The 25,126-nt window shown below is 44.5% G+C and overlaps 1 protein-coding gene across 1 annotated transcript in view; it reads right to left on the bottom strand.

The window, feature by feature from the left end:
• Positions 1 to 25,126, bottom strand: part of LOC140425880 (cadherin-18-like) — a 1,051,878-nt gene that overhangs the window by 256,788 nt on the left and 769,964 nt on the right. The window contains exon 5 of the mRNA XM_072510257.1: positions 13,841 to 14,135. Coding sequence (XP_072366358.1) covers positions 13,841 to 14,135 — 295 coding nt within the window. The remainder of the gene's footprint in view (positions 1 to 13,840; positions 14,136 to 25,126) is intronic.

Here is a 25,126-nt window from a genome sequence, read left to right as displayed (position 1 = left end):
CAAGTCTCTAATGAATGTATTTCAAGTTATTCGAGTTTACCCTTTGTATTTATATCATTACATCTCCCCCATTCAGGTTTCTGAATTCATAGTTCTGGTGGTCTGGAGGCCATATAACTTGCCTATCTCATTCTCACGATTGTAAGAGGAGTGATAAGTTCTGTCATTGCAGCTAACCTCTGTTGAGTTGGAGGTTGTTCTGGTGTCTGAGTATCTTTCAATCCTTTTTTGCATTTCTTGGTGTTGAAACTCTCTGTATCGATTCGGCAGTTGTGATGATGGTGGTTGGTGTTCCATCCCATTTCTTATGGGCTAGACGAGTGTTGTGTTTGTCTCCATGCTACTTTTTCCTCTTCTTTCATTGTTTGGGTCAGTGTGATGGTCTCTGTGGTGGATGACCATTCCTGTTATGAGAATGTGTTTTTTTTAGTGAGCTCACCTTTACCTTTGGCTGTGTGACGTGCTGTCAGTAATGGCCACCTGCTCCTTGGTTCCAGCATCGCCTGTGGTGCTGTGATGCAGACCGGGAGTTATGGTTTGTTGGTTGCAGTGTTGGCCTCATGAATAGTCATTGCAGCCAGAGGCTGAGGGTCTTCTGCTTGTTGGGTGCTTTCTTGCCATTCCTCCACTGGAGGCATCATGGTCACCATCTGAGTGGTTGGTTGGTCTGACCAATGAGGACGTTCCAGCAGCTGCAATGGAAATGGACAAAGCTGCTCAGCAAAGAGAGGAGACATTTCAGAGCTGAATTCCCAGTCAGGATATTCTTTCTTGTTTGAGCTTTCGGGAACTTGCAGTTCTGTGTACTGTCAAACAGTGCTTGCCTTTCATTTTATTCATTCATTCATGGAATGTAGGCATCGCTGGCTAGGGCAGCATCTATTTTCTAGGCATAACAGCCCTTGAGAAGGTGGTGGTGAGCTGTCTTCTTGAACCGCTGCAGTCGCTGTGGTGTAGGTGCACCCACAGTGCTGTTGGGGGGGGGGGGGGGGGAGTTCCAGGATTTTGACCCAGTGACAGTGAAGGAACGGTGATATATTTCCAGGTCAGGATGGTGAGTGACTCAGAGGGGAACCTCCAGGTGGTGGGGTTCCCAGGTATCTGCTGCTCTTGTCCTTCTAGATGGTAGTGGTCGTGGGTTTGGAAGGTGCTGTCTCGGGAGCCTTGGTGCCCTCCTGAAGTGCATACTGTAGTTCTGAATGCTGTCAAACTTCTTGAATGTTGTTGGAACTGTCGTCATCTAGGCAAGCAGAGAGTACTCCAGTACACGCCTGACTCTGCTGACCTGTGCATTGCAGATGGTGGACAGGCCTTGGAGAGTCAGGAGGTGAGTTACTTGCCACAGGATTCCTAGGCTCTCACCTGTTTCTGTAAGCAGAGTATTGATGTGGCCAGACCAGTTCAGTTTCTGATCAATGATAACCCCTTGGATGTTGATAGTGGGGGATCTAGTGATGGTAATGCCGTTGAATGTCAAAGGTTTTTCCCTGATTCCCATTGATCCCAGTTTTCCTGGGGCTCCTTGATGCCATACTCGATTAAATGTTGCCTTAATGTCAAGGACAGTCACTCCCACCTCTGGAGTTCAGCTCTTTTGTTCATGTTTGAACCGAGGCTGTAATGAGGACAGGAGCTGAGTGACCCTGGCAGAGCCAAAACCGAGTGTCTTGAATCTCCTGCCATTTTGAGGCGATTTAGGATGATACAGACATAAAGGCGGTTACGGATGAGGTCCATCAGCTCAAAGATCTGTTTGCTGCCATATCACAATTGTTTCAGAAGCATTCCTACAACCAGAAAGCAGATACTTCTGGGCCCATAAAATGGTATGTTCATTATCTGAAGCCAAAGGTATCTCAGCCATGGTTCTGTGTTTGACAGGACCATAACACTAGCTCTGATGTCCAATTTAATGTTTGTAAAATGATCCTTATCTGAAATGTCCATATTCCAATAGGAGAATCCAGGATCATTGACCTCACCCAAGAAGCATGGTGGTGAGTCCCCTTGCTAAGCACCTCACGAATCGTCTTTGATTCTTCTGTGTGTTTCGATGTTTGGGCCTCACATACTTTGCTGAAGTGTCTAATTCTGTTACATTTAAAGCATTGGGCTGAAATTGCAGGAAATTGATCTTACCTATTGGGGCATTTTGCTCCACAGTGCTGCCTTGCTCACTCTACTGGTCAGTTACGGTATTACTTCTCTTGGCCTGGAGTCCCCCTGTTTCTGTGCTGTTTAACGAGCTGGCCCGTGAAGTTTCCATTGTACAAGGATTTATTTTCTCCTCTTAAAATTGATCTGTGCTCCACCTGGAGTTCAGACTGCCTGACAACCTGGACAGCATTCTTCAGGGTTAGATCTTCCTTCACTTGTAACATGTAGGGCAGCACAGTAGCACAAGTGATTAGCACTGTGGCTTCACAGCGCCAGGGTCCCAGGTTCGATTCCCTGCTGGGTCACTGTCTGTGCGGAGTCTGCACGTTCTCCCCGTGTCTGCGTGGGTTTCCTCCGGGTGCTCCGGTTTTCTCCCACAGTCCAAAGACGTGCAGGTTAGGTGGATTGGCCATGATAAATTGCCCGAAGTGACCAAAAAAGGTGAGAAGGGGTTATTGGGTTACAGGGATAGTGTGGAAGTGAGGGCTTAAGTGGATCGGTGCAGACTTGATGGGCCGAATGGCCTCCTTCTGCACTGTATGTTCTATGTCTGAGAGTGCATCATCTGCCATTTCTACAATTATTCTATCCCTGACAAATTCAGATTCGCAGCCTTCAGCCATCCTGTAGAGATCGTTAATGAATTAATTGACAGGGATTAGGAAATCTCATTGGGCATTAAATGACTCAGAGAAGGAAATGTTGAAAGGCATTAATCACAGATCCAATCACAATGGTAGTGAATCTGATTCTGCTAACACTGGTGAAATGATCTCGACAAGAATGATTCCTCACACAAGTTTATCAAAGAGAAGCGGATTCTGAGAACTCGAAGACCGAAGGTGACCAAAGGAAAGAGGAGTCCAAATCTAATTGCAAAAAACAGCGATTTTAAAATAATTTTAGAGTACCCAATTCATTTTTTCCAATTAAGGGGCAGTTTAACTTGGCCAATCCACCTAGCCTGCACATCTTTGGGCTGTGAGGGCGAAACCCACGCAAACACGGGGAGAATGTGCAAACTCCACACGGACAGTGACCCAGAGCCGGGATCGAACCGGGGTCCTCAACGCCGTGAGGCAGCAATGCTAACCAACTGCGCCACCATGCTGCCCCATGCAATAACAGTGATGATGATTCAGACAAGAGTTCTGAATCCGATTTGAACATAGAACATACAGTGCAGAAGGAGACCATTCGGCCCATCTAGTCTGCACCAACCCATGTAAGCCCTCACTTTCACCCTATCCCCGCAACCCAATAACCCCTCCTAACCTTTTTGGACACTAAGGGCAGTTTAACATGGCCAATCCACCTAACCTGCACGTCTTTGGACTGTGGGAGGAAACCGGAGAACCCGGAGGAAACCCACGCAGACACGGGGAGAATGTGCAGACTCCGCACAGACAGTGACCCAGTGGGGAATCAAACCTGGGACCCTGGCGCTGTGGAGCCACAGTGCTAACCACTGTGCTACCATGCTGCCTCTTTGGAATGTCATCTTGGAGTAGTGAGTCCAGATTGGTAGCATGTATGTTATAGTACATTCTTTGATGATTACGTTGCTCTTTCATTTTCTACATCACTGGCAGATGGTCTGGATTTGGAAGTTGTATCGATGGTAATGTTGTTCTCAGATCACGATTCATGAGCATTTGTGTCGGTGACAGTCCTGTTGATAAAGGAGTTGTTCTGTAGGATAGCAGCGCAAGGTGGGTGTCTGACGTAGAATACAAAGCTTTATTTGTGAGTTGCTTTATGATATGTACTCTTTTTTCTACCTTTCTGTTCGACTGTGGGTAATGTGGACTTGATATCATGTGTTTGAAATTGTAGAGTCTTGAAAAGTCAGCCCAGGTGTTGTTGTCGAAACAAGGTCCATTGTCTGACATGACAGTGGTTGGTATTCCATGTCGGGAAAAGGTTTCTGTGCTTGCTTTTATTACAGATTTGGAGGTCAGATCAGGTAGCTTCAATACCTCCGGATAATTCGAGTAATAGTCGATAATGAGCACGTTGTCACAACCATTTGAATGAAATAGGTCTAGACTTACTTTGGCCCAGAGAGAGATTTCCAACTAATGTTGCTGTAGAGTCTCCTTGCACTGCGCAGGCTGAAACTTCTGACACGTCTCACATCCAAGGACCATGTCAGTGATGTCCCGATTTATACCTGGCCAGTAGACAGCTTGTCTCGCCCTTCGCTTGCACTTCTCAATTCCAAGGTGACCCTGATGAATCTGACTGAGTATCATGGGCCTGAGGTGCAGCGATATGACTATCCAGTCGAGTCGAAGAAGTAGACCATCCACGATCGACAAATCTGCTTGAACGTTTCTAAATTGAGGACACTGCCCTTTCAGGTGGACATTATTGATATAGTGTATGACGTACTGTAGCAATGCACCCTTCTTTGTCTCCTCTCGGATAAGGTTCATTTTTTCATCAGAGGCTGGAAGTTTGTCTACACACAGCTGTACTTGAGATTCAACATGTTGTATGAACTCAAATGGTTCACTTTGTGAAGTGAAGGAGCGTGATAACGCATCTGCTATGCTCAGATTTTTTCCTGGCGTACAGATGAGGTCGAAGTCATATCTTCTGAACTTCATCAAAATTCTCTGGACTCGAGGAGTCATGTCATTGAGTTCCTTCTGTATTATGTGAACCAACGGTCTGTGATCCATTTCTCCAGTGAAAGTAGGGAGTCCATAGACATAGTCGTGGAACTTCAGGGTGCCGATTAATAGACCAAGATATTCTTTTTCTATTTGAGCATATCGACATTCTGTTGGTGTCATCGCTCTGAATGCAACAGGAACCCAAGATGAACGGTCTTCTTTCTGCAACAACACTGCTCCTATTCCGTCCTGACTTGCATTTTAGTCAAAATATTTGTCTCCCTGTTTGGATTGAAAAATGCCAATATTGGCGCAGTTGTTAGTTGTGATTTCAAATCAAGTCATTCTTTTTGATGATCACTTGTCCATTTGGAAACGGTCGATTTCTTGATCAAGTTTCTAAGAGCTGTTGTTTGGTTTGATAAATTAGGTATGGATTTGCTTAAGAAGTTGACAACGCCTAGGAAAATTAGAACTGCTTTTTTGTTTTCTGGCACTTTCATTTCTTGAATGGCTGCGATTTTGCCAACGTCAGGTCGCACACCGTTTTCAGAAATTTGGTCTCCAAGGAACTTAAGCGTAGAAGTGCCAAAGCTACACTTGGATTGATTCTGCTTAAGGCCCTACTTGAGTATGCACTGAAAAACTTTGCTCAGTCTCGAGATATGTTCTTCTTTTGTTGATGACCATATGATAATGTCATCTACATAGACACGAACACCCTCTCTTCCCTCAGTCACCTGACCCATAATGCGGTGGAAGATTTCAGACGCAGAGATTATTCCAAAAGGCATCCTGTTCAAGCTTTGAAAGCCAATTAGCTGAAGCGCCTGTGTCCAACTTGAAATTAATTGGGCAGTCGTTAACTTTTAACACTGTGTTCCATTCGGTGTCAGAATTAATTTAATTAATTAATTTGGTAGATGATGTTACTTCAATTGGGGCTGGTTTAGCACAGGGCTAAATAGCTGGCATTTAAGGCAGACCAAGGCAGGCCAGCAGCGCGGTTTCAATTCCCGTACCAGCCTCCCCGAACAGGCGCCGGAATGTGGCGACTAGGGGCTTTTCAATGTAACTTCATTTGAAGCCTACTTGTGACAGTAAAAGCGATTTTCATTTTTCATTTTTTCATTTCAGTGGAGTTTTCATACTTTTCAATGATCCCTGCAAATAATGTATTTTCCACAGTGTAACTATCTGAATCTGTTGGCAGCACAGTAGCACAGTGATTAGCACTGTGGCTTCACAGCGCCAGGGTCCCAAATTCGATTCCCCGCTGGGTCACTGTCTGTGCGGAGTCTGCACGTTCTCCCTGTGTCTGCGTGGGTTTCCTCCGGGTGCTCCGGTTTCCTCCCACAGTCCAAAGACGTGCAGGTTAGGTGGATTGGACGTGTTAAATTGCCCTTAGTGTCCAAAAAGGTCAGGAGGGATTATTGGGTTACGGGGGTAGGGTGGAAGTGAGGGCTTAAAGTGGGTTGGTGCAGTCTCGATGGGCCGAATAGCCTCCTACTGCACTGTATGTTCTAATAGGAAATCTGAGGCCAGTGTTGTCAATACTGGTTTAACAAATTATCAAAATCTGCCAAAAGGTGTATTGTGCAGAGCTTTCTGCTCGAGTCTCCCAACTGCATTTGCCAGAAACTTTGCGATGCATCTAATTTGGTGAAGCTGCATGCATTTACCATCTCACTGGGGATTTCCTCTCATTTTGGGATGGGATCGCGTTCCCTCATGATGATCACGTTGAGGTCCTTGGGGTCTATACATATCCACAGATCACCTGAAGGTTTATTCGCACAAACCATCGAACTGACCCAGTCAGTCAATTTAGTGACTCTGGAAATTATTCCTTGCTGTTGGATCCTTTCGAATTCTAGCTTTAATCTTTCTCTTAGTGGAGCAGGAATTCTCCTCGGTGGATGAATTATCGGTTTTGCATCCGTCCTTAGTAAAATCTTGTATTTGAATGGAAGCATGCCTATGCCTTTGAAGATATCTGGATATTGATCAAGGGTACCTTGGATATCATCATGCAGTACAGGTTGAGCCGAAGTTGCAGTATAAATTCGCTGTATTAGGCTTGTGTACCTAAGAGTGATGATTTATTTGACTTGACAATCTCAAATCTTAGTGTTGTCTCAATATCCTTGTTGGAAACCATCAAATAGCATCATTCAATTGATGAGATTGAATTGCCATTGTCGTCTTTTAATCTGCCAGGCAGCTGGAAATAATTTAGGGGTTTGCTTAAGCCTTGGGAGATCAAGCTTTGAAAGCCAATTAGCTGAAGCGCCTGGTGTCCAACTTGAAATTAATTTGGCAGTCGTTAACTTTTAACACTATGTTCCATTGTGTTGGAATTAATTTAATTAATTAATTTGGTCGGTGAAGTTACTTCAGTGGCGTTTTCATATTTTTCAATGATCCCTACAAAGAATGTATTTTCCAGAGAGTAACTATCTGAATCTGTTGAAAAATTATGTTCTACATCTTCTTCCTTGGATTACACTGCGAACATTAATCTGCTTGAAATCGGTTGAGCAGATTTAAATGCGAATGACGATCTGCACTGTGCAGCATAATGATTTAATCTGCCACATTGTTACATCAAACTTTCTTTTGTCTTGACCCGCAATGTACTGAAAAGAATTGTAGATCTCAATTGCATGTAGACCTACCATAGTTAATAGCAGAGCAATTTTACGAGCATCTGTTGCATTAGTTAAGTCAGAAGCTTCTAAATAAATCTGAAATTGCTGTTTGAATAAATGGCAGTTTACTTTTAAGTTACCGGTGATCCTCAGATGTCAAGGAGATTGAGTTTTGTCCATCGAGCTGCGATTCTGCAATCGAAGATGATGCTTCGCCAGTCGAATAGCTGCTAAGTTTTTACTTTTTTCTTATCCTACTAGATTATACTAGCCTGTTTCTGTAGCCAAAAGGCTGGTCCCATGTTATATTACTCTTTTGGTAATATATCTCGTTACTCTTTGCTTCTTATCCAGAATGGTCTGATGGTGTGATTCTGAACAAAAACATGAGTCTTCAACTTAAAGCAAACTAATTTATTGAGTAACAATTGATTAATATTGCGTTTGCACACCCCACAGAATTATAACTAGTAATCAAGTAATTTATATTAAAGTATTAACTAATTCAAACAACATGTGCTGAATTCATAGATCATAGAATTTACAGTGCAGAAGGAGGCCATTCGGCCCATCGAGTCTGCACCGGCTCTTGGAAAGAGCACCCTACCCAAGGTCCACCCCTCCACCCTATCCCCATAACCCAGTAACCCCACCCAACACTAAGGGCAATTTTGGACACTAAGAGCAATTTATCATGGCCAATCCACCTAACCTGCACATCTTTGGACTGTGGGAGGAAACCGGAGCACCCGGAGGAAACCCACGCACACACGGGGAGGATGTGCAGACTCCGCACAGACAGTGACCCAAGCCGGAATCGAACCTGGGACCCTGGAGCTGTGAAGCAATTGTGCTATCCACAAGGCTACCGTGCTGCCCAAATTATGCTGTGATCTATCTATCTTACTATCTATCTATCTATCTTACACTCTACTGTCTAGTCACTCCTAGTTGGAAGAGAGACAAAGAACAAATTCTCTGGATGTTCTTATTTATAGTGGGATCCAGTGGTGCCCTCTAGTGGTTGTGTTACACTGAGATGTAATAATTAACCCTTTAGTTATCTACATATATACATATCATTACAAGGTCCACAGTGCGTCTTTAAAGTAAAGGAGGCAAATAGCCGAGGAGATGAAATAATCAGTCACCAATTCCTTTTGTGAATGAGGAGGAAGGTGGGTGAAGAACCCTACACTGATTCTGCCACCACATTGGTTAATGGAAAACAGACAGTTCATGGCACCAATAGCGTACTATCCTCTGATTCTGATAATGATGTGAAAAGTAGTTTCAGTCCACCACCAGTGTAAGGGACAAATGTCTATTCAATTCAACACATCTTCTATGGACACGCCTAGCCACAGGCTTCACTTTGGTAACTCTGAAAGTAAAGGAGGAAAGTTGAAAACTGGACAGCATAGATTGTACAGGTCCATCGTATAATAAGAGATAAAAGCTGTGATTACAAAGATCCCAATGAAGAGGTAAATGCTGTAAAACAAAGAATGGTGCATATAGAGCAAATCAACACTGCGAAGAGTGAATCCTCACATTTACTTGTCACTGAAAGTAACCATGTGGAGGAGAAGAGAGAATGTAAAGATGGAGGGGTTGAAGAGTGTTGAAATGAATCAAATATTCCCTCAGCATTGACAATACGGCCTGTAGTTTGGCTGCAGAAGATCCTGGGAATTTGGATAAACATTCATTGGACAATCAGAAAAGACTGGCTGCATTACACAAGAGATGGAGAGAGACAGAAATGCAGAAGAAACTCATTTGGGGGCCCTCTCCTATTTGGGACAGTCAGAAACCTGACAAAGGGAAGCACGTTGCCTTTGACTTTGAAGAGAGTGAAAACAAGGCATCGATTGTTGATATTAGATGGAGTTCTAAAACCAAAGATGCAAACCCATTAGCAGAAGAACAGAGAGATCTAATAAAGATATGGAAAGAGTACAGACAGAGTTGTAGGGAAACACCAGGGGGCATTCCATTAACAAATCATGCTTAAGACATAATAAACTCTGAACCAATAGAGCTACAACCATCTCGACTAAAACCACATAGACTGGTTCAGTTAGAGACTGAAATAGAGTGCATGGTGCAATTGCTGTGGTGCACAAATTTGGGAAATTGAAGGCCATGTTAGTGGGTGAAATGGTGCTGGCCACCACAGACAATTTAAAATGCCCACAGATGCCAGTAACCTAAGGGTAGGGTAGATGCTACCAGCCCTTCAGCATGACAAAAAACAAAGCTTAGTACATACAGACCATAATCTGCTTGCATTTATAGAGAAGTTTAAAACCTGGAACACAAGATTATTCCATTGGAGTTTATTATTGCAACAGTTCAATGTTAAAATTGTGCACTTTCCTGGAAAGGATAATGTGATGGCGGATGCTTTGTCATGGATTTAACAGCTGATGAGTTATCAATGTAGAGACAGGGAAGGGATCTTACCTTGTGATTATGGATGGATATGTGTTTGTGATTTACGTCTTGCATTCCCATTAATGAAACGTCAGGGCCCTGACTTTTCATTCCGTTTAGGGAGGGAGGTGCATCAGGGTCCTTCCTGTTGATTCCCTTATTTCCCCTTTATTTTTATCATTATTATTTTTGTTCCATAATGCTTAATGGAACATGTATCTTTAAGTCAAACTGCAGAGGGAATGAGGAATTTAAGAAGTTGCAACATCGCATTTGGCGTGAGTGTTTGAACAGGAGAACTCAGAATTTATGGCACCCAATAGATGGTGTGCGCCCAGTTTGATTGGTTGGCTGGTGGCCAATGAATTGCATGATAGCACAGTGGTTAGCACTGTTGCTTCACAGCACCAAGGTCCCAGGTTCGATTTCCGGCTTGGGTCACTGTCTGTGCGGAGTCTGCACGTTCTCCCCGTGTCTGCGTGGGTTTCCTCCGGGTGCTCCGGTTTCCTCCCACAAATCCCGAATGACGTGCTGTTAGATAATTTGGACATTCTGAATTCTCCCTCTGTGTACCCGAACAGGTGTTGGAATGTGGCGACTAGGGAATTTTCACAGTAACTTTATTGCAGTGTTAGTGCAAGCCTGCTTGTGACAATAAAGATTATTTAAAAAAAAGAAATGGCCAAAAGGCCTTGTTCTCCCGGTAACAAGAGGTGATTGGGTCCTGCCTGAGTGGGCTGATTTTCAGAGAGTGAGGAGAAGTTCAGTATCCTGGACACTCAGGGCAAAGGACCTGTTCTCTCTCTCTCATGTTTTGTCCAGAAAAGCTGCTGTATTTCTGAAACTGCAGAGACCTGAATGAATCTACAGTGCAAACCATTACAGACTGAAACAGAAATCTCAAACTGAAAGCCTGGTTTGAAGGACATTGTGCACTGCCAAGGTGTGGGGCCTGAGGAGGGGGCATGATCGTGAAAGGGGGGAGAGTGGTGAAGGGGGTGCATAAAGTGGAGGGAATGTGTGAAGGGTGTATGAAGGGGGGGCTGTCAAGGCTGGGAATGAAGGGTGAGGGATAATGAAGGGTGGGGGCAAGTTAAAGTGGGGAATTAGGAATTAGATCATAGTTAACCAGTTGTGTTTTCTGCATATGGGGGCGGCATGGTAGCACAGTGGTTAGCACTGTTTCTTCACAGCGCCAGGGTCCCAAGTTCGTTTCACTGCTTGGGTCACTGTCTGTGCGAATCTGCACATTCTCTCCTTGTTTGCGTGGGTTTCCTCTGTGTGCTCCTCCCACAAGTCCCGAAAGACATGCTGTTAGGGAATTTGGACATTCTGAATTCTCCCTCAGTGTCCCCGAACAGGCTCCGGAATGTGGCGACTGGGGAATTTGCACAGTAACTTCATTGCAGTGCTAATGTAAGCCTACTTGTGACAATAAAGAATGTTATTATTATTGTTATTGTTATATTTCATATAACAATAACAAGCGGGGAGATGGTTGGGGAGGTACACGTGGCAGTGAAGGAATGACTTGTGAGGATGGTGTGTGTCTTGGAGAGGAACCTGCAGGTGATAATATCTGCATGCGCCTACTCCTTCTTGGTGGTGGAGGTCATGTTTAGAAGGTGCTGCCGCAGAGCCTTGGTGAGTTCCCAGCTTTCTTTGTTCCTTATATACATTTTAAATTTAATTTCACTGCATGGTTACTTCTCAGCGGTGCCACATTGAGTTTGTTATTTACATTCTGGACTATTTCTTTACCGTGCCACCCACTGCTACCCTTGGCACAGTGTCCTTTTCCCCAGAGTTAAAGGCATTATTCCCTTGAATTCCCAAGTGCTTCCAGTTACTTCTGATCGCTTCTGAATGAAGAGGTTCGCTTTCACAACCTTGACAAGCAGCGGTGGCTTCCGAGTAGTTTTGTGCTTTCAAATGTGATCATTAAAAAATAAGTCTTGCATGTGAATGAATATTCGTTCCAAATTACAACGTTTGATGTCAGATCAGCAATGAATACTTACAAACTTTTGTAAATGCTGAAGAATGTTGGATTTTTTTCTGGTAGTGAGGCATCTTTGAAGAGTCGTTTTTAAAGCCAGTCAGGTTTTGTAACCTGATATTCTCCAAGAACTTCATAACTCACTTATGGGCACAGATCAGACCATAGGACCCAGAGGAGAAACAATTTACTGGCTGGGTATGAACAACAACACTGGTTGTCAAGAGGTGCCAGGCATGCCAATAGCATGCGACAAGTTAGCACAAAGCATCATTTAGTCCATATGCAGTCCCTACCCATTCTTCATCCAAAATCGCAATTGACTTCTTTAATGCCCCTGGCACTGACTTCATTGACCACTTTATTTGATAATTGCAAGTCTGCTGCAACTGTTACACTCTAATTGTTATTCTCAGATTATTTGGTGTGCCTAGAGAGATAAATCCGATTATGGTCTGCAATTTATTGGTAAGCCACTCCTGGATATATATGAGAAGTGGCATATCGATCACACTACTCCTTCCCCGCATTACCCTAGGTCTAACAGCCTAGCTGAACAAATTATTCACAAAACGAAATACCTAATTCTCAAATACACACAGACCAATCAAGATTTACACATTTCAATGTGACACCTGAGAGTGACACCTTTAAGTGAAACTATTCCATCACCAGCAGAGCTGATGATTGTCAGGCCAGTGGGTACCAATTTACTAATTCTTACCTATTCTACTCTTTCAGAAACTAGAGAGAAACTTAAGAGAAGATGAGCAATCGGCACGATAAAAATGCAGGTACATAATTGTCAAGTTTACAGTTGGGACACATTCACATGCAGATTCCACAGAAGGTACATGGCAACCAGACGAGACAACAAGGATTTGCTCATAACCGAGGGCCCACCAAATCATTCCAGACAAAGGTGCAATGGTGAGGCACAATCAAGAACAAATCAGATCCGTTCCAGCTTCTCAATCACCGTACAGTCCTATTGCATCCAAGACAAGATTCAAAATGCAATCAGGAGCAACATCCAAGAAATTCGATGCCACAGATCCTGTGAGCAATTAATGCAATCTCCATGAAAATGTTACTTATTACAAGACCTGGATGTACCAGTGGAATACCTTTACACTTTAGAGACTCATAGATGCATCAGCTCCATCCACTTATTTAACAATAACTCAACATGAACATGTAGTTACACTGGGGAAAATTATCCCGAGAAAGAAAGGGAGACATTGCAATGTGCCTTTAAGGGATATCAGCTTGACATCACTGGAAGAGAAATGTGTCTTGTCATCCAGTCTTAGTTTCACTTTTGTTTTGAGCAGAGCACACACACACCTGCACAGCTCTGATGACTTCAAGCTTTATACCGATAGATAAGTGTTCTAATGTGCACAGACTTAATAACAACATGTTTACCAAATGCCTTATTAGTGATTGGTGCACTGTTACAGTAAATAAACCCATGGTATCACATTATTATAATAACACAACATTTTCAAGCCCCCCCTCCTTGCCGATAGGGAGAGGTGAGAATTTTGTGTAAGGTAAAAGGCTTTTCTCAAATTTTGGTGCATTAATCAAAATGGGAATCTGTTGTCTGTGTGAAGAGTTCATTGAGGTAGGAGGCTAAAACACCCAAGCTCACTTCATTTCCATCGCGATACTGGACGCGATCTAGTCCTGTACATATGTGGAATCCTCCAGTCTGTATGACAATGTCAAAGAGGCAGCAAACTGACAAACCACCATTCCTCCCTATGGTCCAGGAGAAATTAATGCTTCCCGAGTATCTTGGTCACATTATCAGGGCCCTCTCATGAACGCCTACCCCTTGGATTGAAATAATTTAGACTGAAGCATTCATGAACATGTGCAGAATCGTTGACCTGAAAGATTGCTTCCTGTATTGATACATTACAGTGCAGTGGTAGAAAATTCAAATTGTTAAAACAAAACCTTACCAACTTCGGACATTTCGGGGACGGAGGCAGAGTAAGGTCCTTCCAAAAAAGTTGGTGCATTATCATTTATATCCTGCACCTTGATGATAAACTCAGATTCCGGTTCGAGGGGCTTGTTTGTTTTTCTGTCCAAAGCTTGAGCATGAAGAATATAATGTATTCTCTGCTCACGGTCTAAACTTTTAGTTGCGTGAATATCTCCCGTGCTGTCGTCAATAACGAATATAGAGCCAGCTCCTTCCCCTGAAAGGATGTACTTGACTGATCCATCACCTTTATCTGCGTTCGAGTGAAGCTGAAAGAAATATAATGGATTGGTAAGTTTATGTGTATAAATATGTTGACATCTTAATCAAATCCTGTGCTGTTTTCACTATCTCTTGGTTCGTGATGTGCTAGGATTCCATGGACACTGGTCACATTCTGATACCTTAACTGTCCACACTTCATGAGATCACATAGATCACATTTCACAGCTATTCAACCATGGGTCATTTGGGATAAGTCTGTTTTCACCCGGAATCTCATATCCCATTTTCCACAAAAATTGGATTTGGATTTTGTTTATTGTCACGTGTACCGAGGTACAGTGAAAAGTATTTTTCTGCGAGCAGCTCAAATGATCATTAAGTACATGAAAAGAAAAGCAAATAAAACAAAATACATAATAGGGCAACACAAGGGACACAATGTAACTACATAAGCACCGGCATCGGATGAAGCATACAGGGTGTAGTGTTAATGAGGTCAGTCCATAAGAGGGTCGTTTAGGAGTCTGGTGACAGTGGGGAAGAAGCTGTTTCTGAGTCTGTTCGTGCGTGTTCTCAGACTTCTGTATCTCCTGCCCGATGGAAGAAGTTGGAAGAGTGTGTAAGGCGGGTGGGAGGGATCTTTGATTATGCTGCCCGCTTTCCCCAGGCAGCGGGAGGTGTAGATGGAGTCAATGGATGGGAGGCAGGTTCGTGTGAAGGAATGTGGATAATTTTCTTTATTCCCAGATTAATTTTAGCACAGCTGTGATTGACTGAAACAGCAAAGGAGGAATTGAATATGTAATATTAATTCTATTTAACATCACATTACACAGGCGAGTCGCTACATCAAATAGACTACTGCAGAGCTTATGACTATTTGAATAACAGTAATTCCATGGTTTAGTATTAACCAAATAAATCATATTTATAAGCTCCAGTTCTGAAAATCACAGCATTTTGCTGATGAACCAAATGATTTCCATCTTCCCAGTGCTGTATTTGAATTGCGTGTTGCTGTGGTTTACTGATATGTTCTGTGCTTCGATTCAATTCTTCCAGATTTTTGATTGCGAGAGGGAATGCAAAACTGCTGTGATCGAATAGAAACATAAGCAGCAAAACTCTCACTGATTAGTTTAAAGAAGTACAGCAAACAATCCAGAAAGCCAATACAGGGCGGCATCTACCGGCTGCGTCACGCCTGAAAAGCATCATAGCGCAACCCCGCCGGTAGATGCCGTGAGATCCCTTCTGGGAACTACCCGGCTCACCACGTCGCGATGTGAATCCCACCTATTGTGGGCGGTCACCTTTTAGCAAATCTGCTTATTGAGCGAGACTGCTAGACGGATCCACGATCTGCCCAAGGTGTGGGATTTAACCCCTTCACCTCCGAGACCTGGCACTGCCAAGGTGTCACTGCCAGCTGGCAAGGGCATTTCCAGGGTGCCAAGCTGGCATTTTTAAAGTGAGAGGGTTTGGATCCGGGGGTGCCCTGTGCAGGCGTGGTGGGGGTGTGGAAGAGGGGGCTGAGGACCCCCTTACAGGTGAGTTGGGACTTTGGGGAGTTTCAGGGGTCGCTTCAGGGAGTTGAGAGATTGGGACATCATTTGAAAATGGCGCCCCAATCTCCTCCTGCATTGAGGAGTTCTGGTGCACGGGCTCCTCTGTGTAGAAAACGGGACTAAGTGTGGCCTGGTCGGCGAGTTCTGATCCGAGGACCTGAACTTACCCGAATGGGAACAGAGTCCCGTTCGATAGCGTGAGGTCTCTCGGAGCGCTGGGAAACACCCGGCCAAACACGCTCATTATGGGACTGTTTTCATTTGGGCTGATTTCCCCCAGAATGTGATCATTTATTGTGAGGGGGAACTGATGACAAAGGTATGGAGGTTATGCTTCAGTTGTACAGGGCATTGGCGAGACCACCTCTGGAGTTTTGTGTCCCCTTATTTAAAGAAGGATGTAAATGTGTGAGATGAAGTACAGAGAAGGTTTGTTGGCGAATAACAGAATCAGTTATCAGGGTACAGATGGAGGCCATTCTGCCCATCATGTCTGAACCAGCTCTCCAAATGAGCATCATGTCTCAGTGCAATTCCATTGCCTCTTCCCCGGACCCTGCGCATGATTTATTGAAATCACCGAATACCCTCTTGAATGACTCGATTGAATCTGCCTCCACCACACTTCCAGGCAGTGCCTTCCGGACCCCAACCAGCACTTTGTGAACAATTCCAGGAATGGGCGTGTTGTCTTATGAGGAAAGGTTGGAGAGGTTACACTGGAGTTTAGAACAGTAGAGGTGACTTGATCAAAACCTTTAGTCACATAGGATCAGAGGAGGGCTGACAAGTTGGATACAGAACTGGTTCGGGCACAGAAGACAGAGGGTGGCAGTAGAAAGCTGCTTTTCTGAATGGAAGGCTGTGACTAGCGGCATTCCACAGGGATCAGCGCTGGGACCTTTGTTGTTCGTAGTGTATATAAATGATTTGTAGGAAAATGTAGCTGGTCTGATTAGTAAGCTCGCAGACGACACAAAAATTGGTGGAGTTGCGGATAGTGAAGAGGATTGTCAGAGGATACAACAGGATATAAACTGGTTGAGGCTTGGGCGGAGAAATGGCAAATGGAGTTTAATCCGGACAAGTGTGAGGCAATGCACTTTGGAAGGCCCAATGCATGTAGGAATTAAACAATAAATAGTCGAACACGTGTGCGTACTGACAGACAGAGAGATCTGGGCGTGCATGTCCACCGATCACTGAAAGTAACAACGCATGTGGATAAGGTGGTCAAGAAGGCATACGGCATGCTGGCCTTCATCGGTCGGGGCATTGAATATAAAAATTGGCAAGTCATTCATGTTGCAGCTGTACAGGATCTTAGTTAGGTCTCATTTGGAATATTGTGCACAATTCTGGTCACCACACTACCAGAAAGATGTGGATGCTTTGAAGAGGGTACAGAAGCGGTTTACTAGGATGTTGCCTGGTATGGAGGGCATTAGCGATGAGGAAAGATTCAATAAACTCTGTTCTCACTGGAACGATGGAGGTTGGGAGGCGACCTGATAGAGGTCTACAAGATTATGAGTGGCACAGAGAGAGTGGAGAGTTAGATGCTCTTTCCCAGGGTAGGAGAGACATAAGTTTAAAGTGTGTGGGGAAAAGTTTAGAACAGATGTGAGAGGCAAGTTTTTTACACCGAGGGTGGTAAATATATGGAAACCGCTGCCTGGGGAGGGGGTGGGAGCAGGTACGATAGCGGCATCTAAGGGACATCTAGACAAATATATGAATAGGATGGAAATGGAAGGATACGGACTCCGTAAGTGTAGATAGTTTAGATAGGTACCATGGTCAGCGCAGGCTTGGAGGGCCGAAGGGCCTGTTCCTGTGCTGTATTGTTCTTTGTTCTTTAAGTCCCTGAGGACTGTTGACAGGATGGATGTGGAGTGGCTGTTCCAACATGTTTGGAGAATTTAGAATGAGGGGTCACAGTTTAAAAAATAAGCGGTCACTCAAGACAAGTGATGAGGAGAACCTTTCCTCTGGCAGGGTCATGAATGGCTGGAACTCTCTCGGGATTAACAAAGGGGTGAAAGGTTATTGGGATGGGCAGGAATGTGGGGGTTGTGCTTGCAATCGGATCAGCCACGATCTTATTGAATGGCAGAGCAGACTCGAGGGGCCGAGTGGCCTTCTCCTGCTCCAAATTTGTATGCTCGGACAACAATATGGGTCCATGCATTTTCGTTGGCGAGATTTCAGACAATTGTAACAGAGGATTTTGAATATTTCTCTGTTTTGTGAGGGAAATTCTAAAAAATGCTCCAATTCTGCACAGCTCCTTGATTGATGTGTGGAAGTTACAATCTGTGGAGATTGCTGGGAGGGGGATTTCCGAACATCAACTGCCAGATTTTGCCGTCATGATGTGGAGATGCCGGCGTTGGACTGGGGTGAGCACAGTAAGAAGTCTTACACCAGGTTAAAGTCCAACAGGTTTGTTTCAAACACTAGCTTTCGGAGCGCCGCTCCTTCCTCAGGTGAATGAAGAGGTATGTTCCAGAAACAAATTCAAAGATGCCAGACAATGCTTGGAATGCGAGCATTAGCAGGTGATTAAATCTTTACAGATCCAGAGATGGGGTAACACCGGGTTAAAGAGGTGTGAATTGTACCAAGCCAGGACAGTTGGTAGGATTTCGCAGGCCAGATGGTGGGGGATGAATGTAATGCGACATGAATCCCAGGTCCCGGTTGAGGCCGCATTCATGTGTGCGGAACTTGGCTATAAGTTTCTGCTCGGCGATTCTGCGTTGTCGCGCGTCCTGAAGGCCGCCTTGGAGAACGCTTACCCGGAGATCAGAGGCTAAATGCCCTTGACTGCTGAAGTGTTCCCCGACTGGAAGGGAACATTCCTGCCTGGTGATTGTCGCGCGATGTCCGTTCATTCGTTGTCACAGCGTCTGCCTGGTCTCGCCAATGTACCACGCTTTGGGCCATCCTTTCCTGCAGCGTATGAGGTAGACAACGTTGGTCGAGTCGCACGAGTATGTACTGCGTACCTGGTGGGTGGTGTTCTCACGTGTAATGGTAGTACCCATGTCGATGACCTGGCACGTCTTGCAGAGATTGCCATGGCAGGGTTGTGTGGTGTCCTGGTCGCTGGTCTGAAGGCTGGGTAGTTTGCTGCACACAATGGTTTGTTTGAGGTTGCGCGGTTGTTTGAAGGCAAGTAGTGGGGGTGTGGGGATGACCTTGGCAAGATGTTCATCTTCATCGATGACATGTTGAAGGCTGCGAAGAAGCTGTCGTAGTTTCTCCGCTCCGGGAAAGTACTGGACGACGAAGGGTATTCTGTCGGTTGTGTCCCGTGTTTGTCTTCTGAGGAGGTCGGTGCGGTTTTTCGCTGTGGCGCATTGGAACTGTCGATCGATGAGTCGAGCGCCATATCCCGTCCGTATGAGGGCATCTTTCACTGTCTGTAGATGTCTGTTACGCTCCTCCTTGTCTGAGCAGATCCTGTGTATACGGAGCGCTTGTCCATAGGGGATGGCTTCTTTAATGTGTTTAGGGTGGAAGCTGGAGAAGTGGAGCATCGTGAGGTTATCCGTGGGCTTGCAGTAAAGCGAAGTGCTGAGGTGACCGTCCTTGATGGAGACGCGTGTGGACAAGAATGTAACTGATTTTGGAGAGTAGCTCACTCTCGGCAGCACGGTAGCATTGTGGATAGTACAATTGCTTCACAGCTCCAGGGTTCCATGTTCGATTCCGGCTCGGGTCACTGTCTGTGCGGAGTCTGCACATCCTCCCCGTGTGTGCGTGGGTTTTCTCCAGGTGCTCTGGTTTCCTCCCACAGTCCAAAGATGTGCAGGTTAGGTGGATCGGCCATGATAAATTGCCTTAGCGTCCAAAATTGTCCTTAGTGTTGGGTGGGGTTACTGGGTTATGGGGATAGGGTGGAGGTGTGGACCTTGGGTAGGGTGCTCTTTCCAAGAGCCGGTGCAGACTCGATGGGCTGAATGGCCTCCTTCTGCACTGTAAATTCAATGAACCAACAGGCCGCTCTAGCCCTTCGTTGTCGTCTTGTAGAAGCACCGCACCTACGCCCACATCACTCGCATCAACCGCCACTTTGAATGGTTTGGTATAATCTGGGATGGCTAACACAGGAGCAGTGGTTAACACAGCCTTCAGGCCATCAAATACCTGTTGACATTCCGCTGTCCACTGGAGTTTGTTACGCTTCTTGAGCAAGTCCGTCAGTGGAGCGACCACACTGCTAACATTTGTTACAAATCTCCGGTAAAATCCACTCATACCAAGAAATCGCATTATTTCCCGTTGTGTCGAGGGTATCGGAAACTCCCCAATAACTTTTGTTTTCACATCCCGTGCAACCATTCGACCCTGTCCAATTGTATGGCCAAGGAAGGTGACAAGGGCTTTTCCAAATTGACTTTTGGCTAGGTTTATCACCAAACCCACCTCCTGAAGTCGATCGAATAACTCCATCAGATGTTTCAAATGTTCTGTCCATGTCTGGCTGAAAATTACCAGATCGTCGATGTATACCGCACAATTGAGTAATCCCGAAACAACTTTGTTAGTTAACCGTTGAAATGTGGCTGGGGTGTTTTTCATGCCAAATAGCATAACTTTGAATTGGTATATACCATCTGGACTCACAAAAGCTGAAATTTCCTTCGCCCTTTCGGATAAGGGTACCTGCCAGTAACCTTTAAGTAAATCCAGTTTGGAAATAAAAACTGATTATCCCACTTTCTCAATTCAATCCTCCAAACGTGGGATAGGATAAGACTCCGTTCTTGTAACTGCATTAACCTTTCTATAGTCCGCACACAACTGTTGGGTACCGTCTGGTTTAGGTACCATCACTATGGGTGACCTGCATTGGCTGCAACCCACTTCAACTACGCCATTTTTAAGCATACTCTCAATCTCTCTGTTAACCTGTGCCAATTTTAAAAGGTTAAGTCTGTATGGATGTTGTTTGATTGGAACAGCATTTCCCACATCTACATCATGTCGATGCAGCACGGTAGCATCATGGTTAGCGCAATTGCTTCACAGCTCCAGGGTCCCAGATGCGATTCCCGACTGGGTCACTGTCTGTGCGGAGTCTGCACGTTCTTCGCGTTTGTGTGTGGGTTTCCTTCGGGTGCTCCGGTTTCCTCCCACAGTCCTAAGATGTGCGGGTTAGGTGGATTGGCCATGCTAAATTGCCTTTAGTGTCCAAAAAAGTTAAATGGGGGTTGCTGGGTTGCGGGAATAGGGTAGATACGTGGGCTTGAGTGGGTTGGTCTTTGAAAGCGCCAGTTCAGACTCGATGGGCCGAGTGGCCTCCTTCTGCACTGTAAATTCTATGATTCTATGGATAGCCATATTAGTACTTCCCAATTTATCTCCACAAACTTGCCCATGTGATAACTCTTTCAGGTCAGTCCGTTTTTCCTCTGGATGGTAACTCAACAATTTATCCCAATTTTTAAGAACATTCTCATTTTCCAATTTAATTTGAGGTATGTTAAATTCACAGTCATTTGGATTTGGTTCGTCGCTTTGAGTTAGAATCATTAAAACCTCCTCCTTTTTCTCTCCTTCCCTTTCAAAGTACCTTTTCATCATATTCACATGACACACTCGGTGAGTCTTCCTTCTATCTGGTGTTTTTACCACATAATTCACCTCACTTAATTTCCTTTCAATCTGATAAGGTCCACAAAACCTAGCTTTTAAAGGTTCACCGACCACTGGTAACAACACTAAAACTTTATCTCCACTGGCAAAACTACGAACTTTGGATTTCTTGTCCGCTACGCATTTCATCACATTTTGTGCAACTTTTAAATGTTGTCTCGCCAATTCACGTGTTCTATTTAATCGTTCCCTAAAATTTGACACAAGTAATCCAATAGTGTAATTTCCGATTTCTCACTCACCAATTTTTCCTGAATCAATTTCAGTGATCCTATAAGACCATAAGACATAGGAGCGGAAGTAAGGCCATTCGGCCCATCGAGTCCACTCCGCCATTCAATCATGGCTGATTTCAACTCCATTTACCCGTTCTCTCTCCATAGCCCTTAATTCCTCGAGAAATCAAGAATTTATCAACTTCTGGCTTAAAGACACTCAACGTCCCGGCCTCCACCGCCCTCTGTGGCAATGAATTCCACAGACCCACCACTCTCTGGTTGAAGAAATTTCTCCTCATCTCTGTTCTAAAGTGACTCCATTTTATTCTAAGGCTGTGCCCCCGGGTCCTAGTCTCCCCTGCTAATGGAAACAACTTCCCTACATCCACCCTATCTAAACCATTCATTATCTTGTAAGTTTCTATTAGATCTCCCCTCAACCTCCTAAACTCCAATGAGTATAATCCCAGGATCCTCAGACGTTCATCGTATGTTAGGCCTACCATTCCTGGGATCATCCGTGTGAATCTCCGCTGGACCCGCTCCAGTGCCAGTATGACCTTCCTGAGGTGTGGGGCCCAAAATTGCTCACAGTATTCTAAATGGGGCCTAACTAATGCTTTATAAAGCTTCAGAAGTACATCCCTGCTTTTATATTCCAAGCCTTTTGAGATGAATGACAACATTGCATTTGCTTTCTTAATTACGGACTCAACCTGCAAGTTTACCTTTAGAGAATCCTGGACTAGGACTCCCAAGTCCCTTTGCACTTCAGCATTATGAATTTTGTCACCGTTTAGAAAATAGTCCATGCCTCTATTCTTTTTTCCAAAGTGCAAGACCTCGCACTTGCCCACGTTGAATTTCATCAGCCATTTCTTGGACCACTCTCCTAAACTGTCTAAATCTTTCTGCAGCCTCCCCACCTCCTCCATACTACCTGCCCCTCCACCTATCTTTGTATCATCGGCAAACTTAGCCAGAATGCCCCCAGTCCCGTCATCTCGATCGTTAATATATATAAAGAGAACAGCTGTGGCCCCAACACTGAACCCTGCGGGACACCACTCGTCACCGGTTGCCATTCCGAAAAAGAACCTTTTATCCCAACTCTCTGCCTTCTGCCTGACAGCCAATCGTCAATCCATGTTAGTACCTTGCCTCGAATACCATGGGCCCTTATTTTACTCAGCAGTCTCCTGTGAGTCTCCCTTATCAAAGGCCTTTTGGAAGTCAAGATAGATAACATCCATTGGCTCTCCTTGGTCTAACCTATTTGTTATCTCTTCAAAGTACTCTAACAGGTTTGTCAGGCACGACCTCCCCTTACTAAATCCATGCTGACTTGTCCTAATCCGACCCTGCACTTCCAAGAATTTAGAAATCTCATCCTTAACAATGGATTCTAGAATCTTGCCAACAACCGAGGTTAGGCTAATTGGCCTATAATTTTCCATCTTTTTCCTTGTTCCCTTCTTGAACAGGGGGGTTACAACAGCGATTTTCCAATCCTCTGGGACTTTCCCTGACTCCAGTGACTTTTGAAAGATCATAACTAACGCCTCCACTATATCTTCATCTATCTCCTTTAGAACTGTAGGATGTCGTCCATCTGGGCCCGGAGATTTATCAATTTTTAGACCTCTTAGTTTCTCTAGCACTTTCTCCTTTGTGATGGCTACCATATTCAACTCTGCCCCCTGACTCTCCGGAATTGGTGGGATATTACTCATGTCTTCTACTGTGAAGACTGACGCAAAGTACTTATTTAGTTCCTCAGCTATTTCCTTGTCTCCCATCACAAAATTACCAGCGTCATTTTGGAGCGGCCCAATGTCAACTTTTGCCTCCCGTTTGTTTTTAATGTATTTAAAGAAACTTTTACTATCATTCCTAATGTTACTGGCTAGCCTACCTTCATATTTGATCCTCTCTTTCCTTATTTCTCTCTTTGTTATCCTCTGTTTGTTTTTGTAGCCTTCCCAATCTTCTGACTTCCCACTACTCTTTGCCACATTATAGGCTTTCTCTTTTGCTTTGATGCATTCCCTAACTTCCTTTGTCAGCCATGGCTGCCTAATCCCCCCTCTGATAAACTTTATTTTCTTTGGGATGAACCTCTGCACTGTGTCCTCAATTACTCCCAGAAACTCCTGCCATTGCTGTTCTACTGTCTTTCCCACTAGGCTCTGCTCCCAGTCGATTTTCGTCAGTTCCTCCCTCATGCCCCTGTAGTTACCTTTATTTAACTGTAACACCTTTACATCTGATTCTACCTTCTTTCTTTCAAATTGGAGATTGAATGCTACCATATTATGATCACTGCCTCCTAAGTGCTCCCTTACTTTAAGATCTTTAATCAAGTCTGGCTCATTACATAACACTAAGTCCAGAATGGCCTGTTCCCTTGTGGGCTCCATCACAAGCTGTTCCAAAAAGCCCTCCTGTAAACATTCAATTAATTCCCTTTCCTTGGGTCCACTGGCAGCATTATTTACCCAGTCCACCTGCATATTGAAGTCCCCCATGATCACTGTGACCTTGCCTTTCTGACATGCACTTTCTATTTCGTGGTGCATTTTGTGCCCCTGGTCCTGACCACTGTTAGGAGGCCTGTACATAACTCCCATTATGGTTTTTTTGCCTTTGTGGTTCCTCAACTCTACCCACACAGACTCCACATCATCTGACCCTATGTCATTTAGTGCTATTGATTTAATTTAATTCCTAATTAACAAGGCAACCCCGCCCCCTCTGCCCACCTCCCTGTCTTTTCGATAGGTTGTGAATCCCTGGATGTTTAAATGCCAGTCCTGAACCCCCTGCAACCATGTCTCTGTGATGCCTACCACATCATACCTGCCAGTCACAATCTGGGCCACAAGCTCATCTACCTTGTTCCGTACACTGCGCGCATTTAAATATAGCACCTTTAATTCTCTATTGACCGTCCCTTTTTGTTTTCTTCGTGTGATGGACCTTGGTTTACTGAGCCTTTCCATACACTGTGTCATATTTTGTGGGATGGGGACTATCGTAACCTCTCCTGAGTTTTGTCTTTTCGTGCTTTTTTGTATTCCTAAGCAGCTACGCTTCCCACTGATTACTTCACCTCTTGGTTCCCTGACTTTCCCTTCCCCCCCCTCCTCTTACCTCATGACCAAAGATTTGTTCAAAAGGACTGAATTTGGTAGACTCATTAGATGCATCCCTAATTGCAAACAGTACGAATGAAATTCCATTATCTCAATCCTCTGTATAATCTTGACAATAAGCCCTGAACATTGTCTTTAATGTCTGATGCCACCTTTCTAATGCTCCCTGTGATTCTGGATGGTACGCAGTTGATTTAAATTGTTTTATTCTTAAGCTATCCATAACTTCTTTGAATAACCTTGAGATAAAATTCGATCCTTGATCCAATTGTATTTCTGTGGGTAGTCCATAACGAGTAAATAATTTAAGTAACTCCTCCACAATCTTTTTAGCTGCAATATTACTTACTGGAATGGCCTCTGGAAACCGAGTAGACACATCCATTATCGTCAAAAGATATTGATTCCCACTTTTTGTTTTAGGAAG

This window comes from Scyliorhinus torazame, chromosome 6 (assembly GCF_047496885.1).
Source record: "Scyliorhinus torazame isolate Kashiwa2021f chromosome 6, sScyTor2.1, whole genome shotgun sequence".
NCBI lineage: Eukaryota > Metazoa > Chordata > Chondrichthyes > Carcharhiniformes > Scyliorhinidae > Scyliorhinus > Scyliorhinus torazame.
This window is presented reverse-complemented; position numbering and strand designations above follow the sequence as displayed.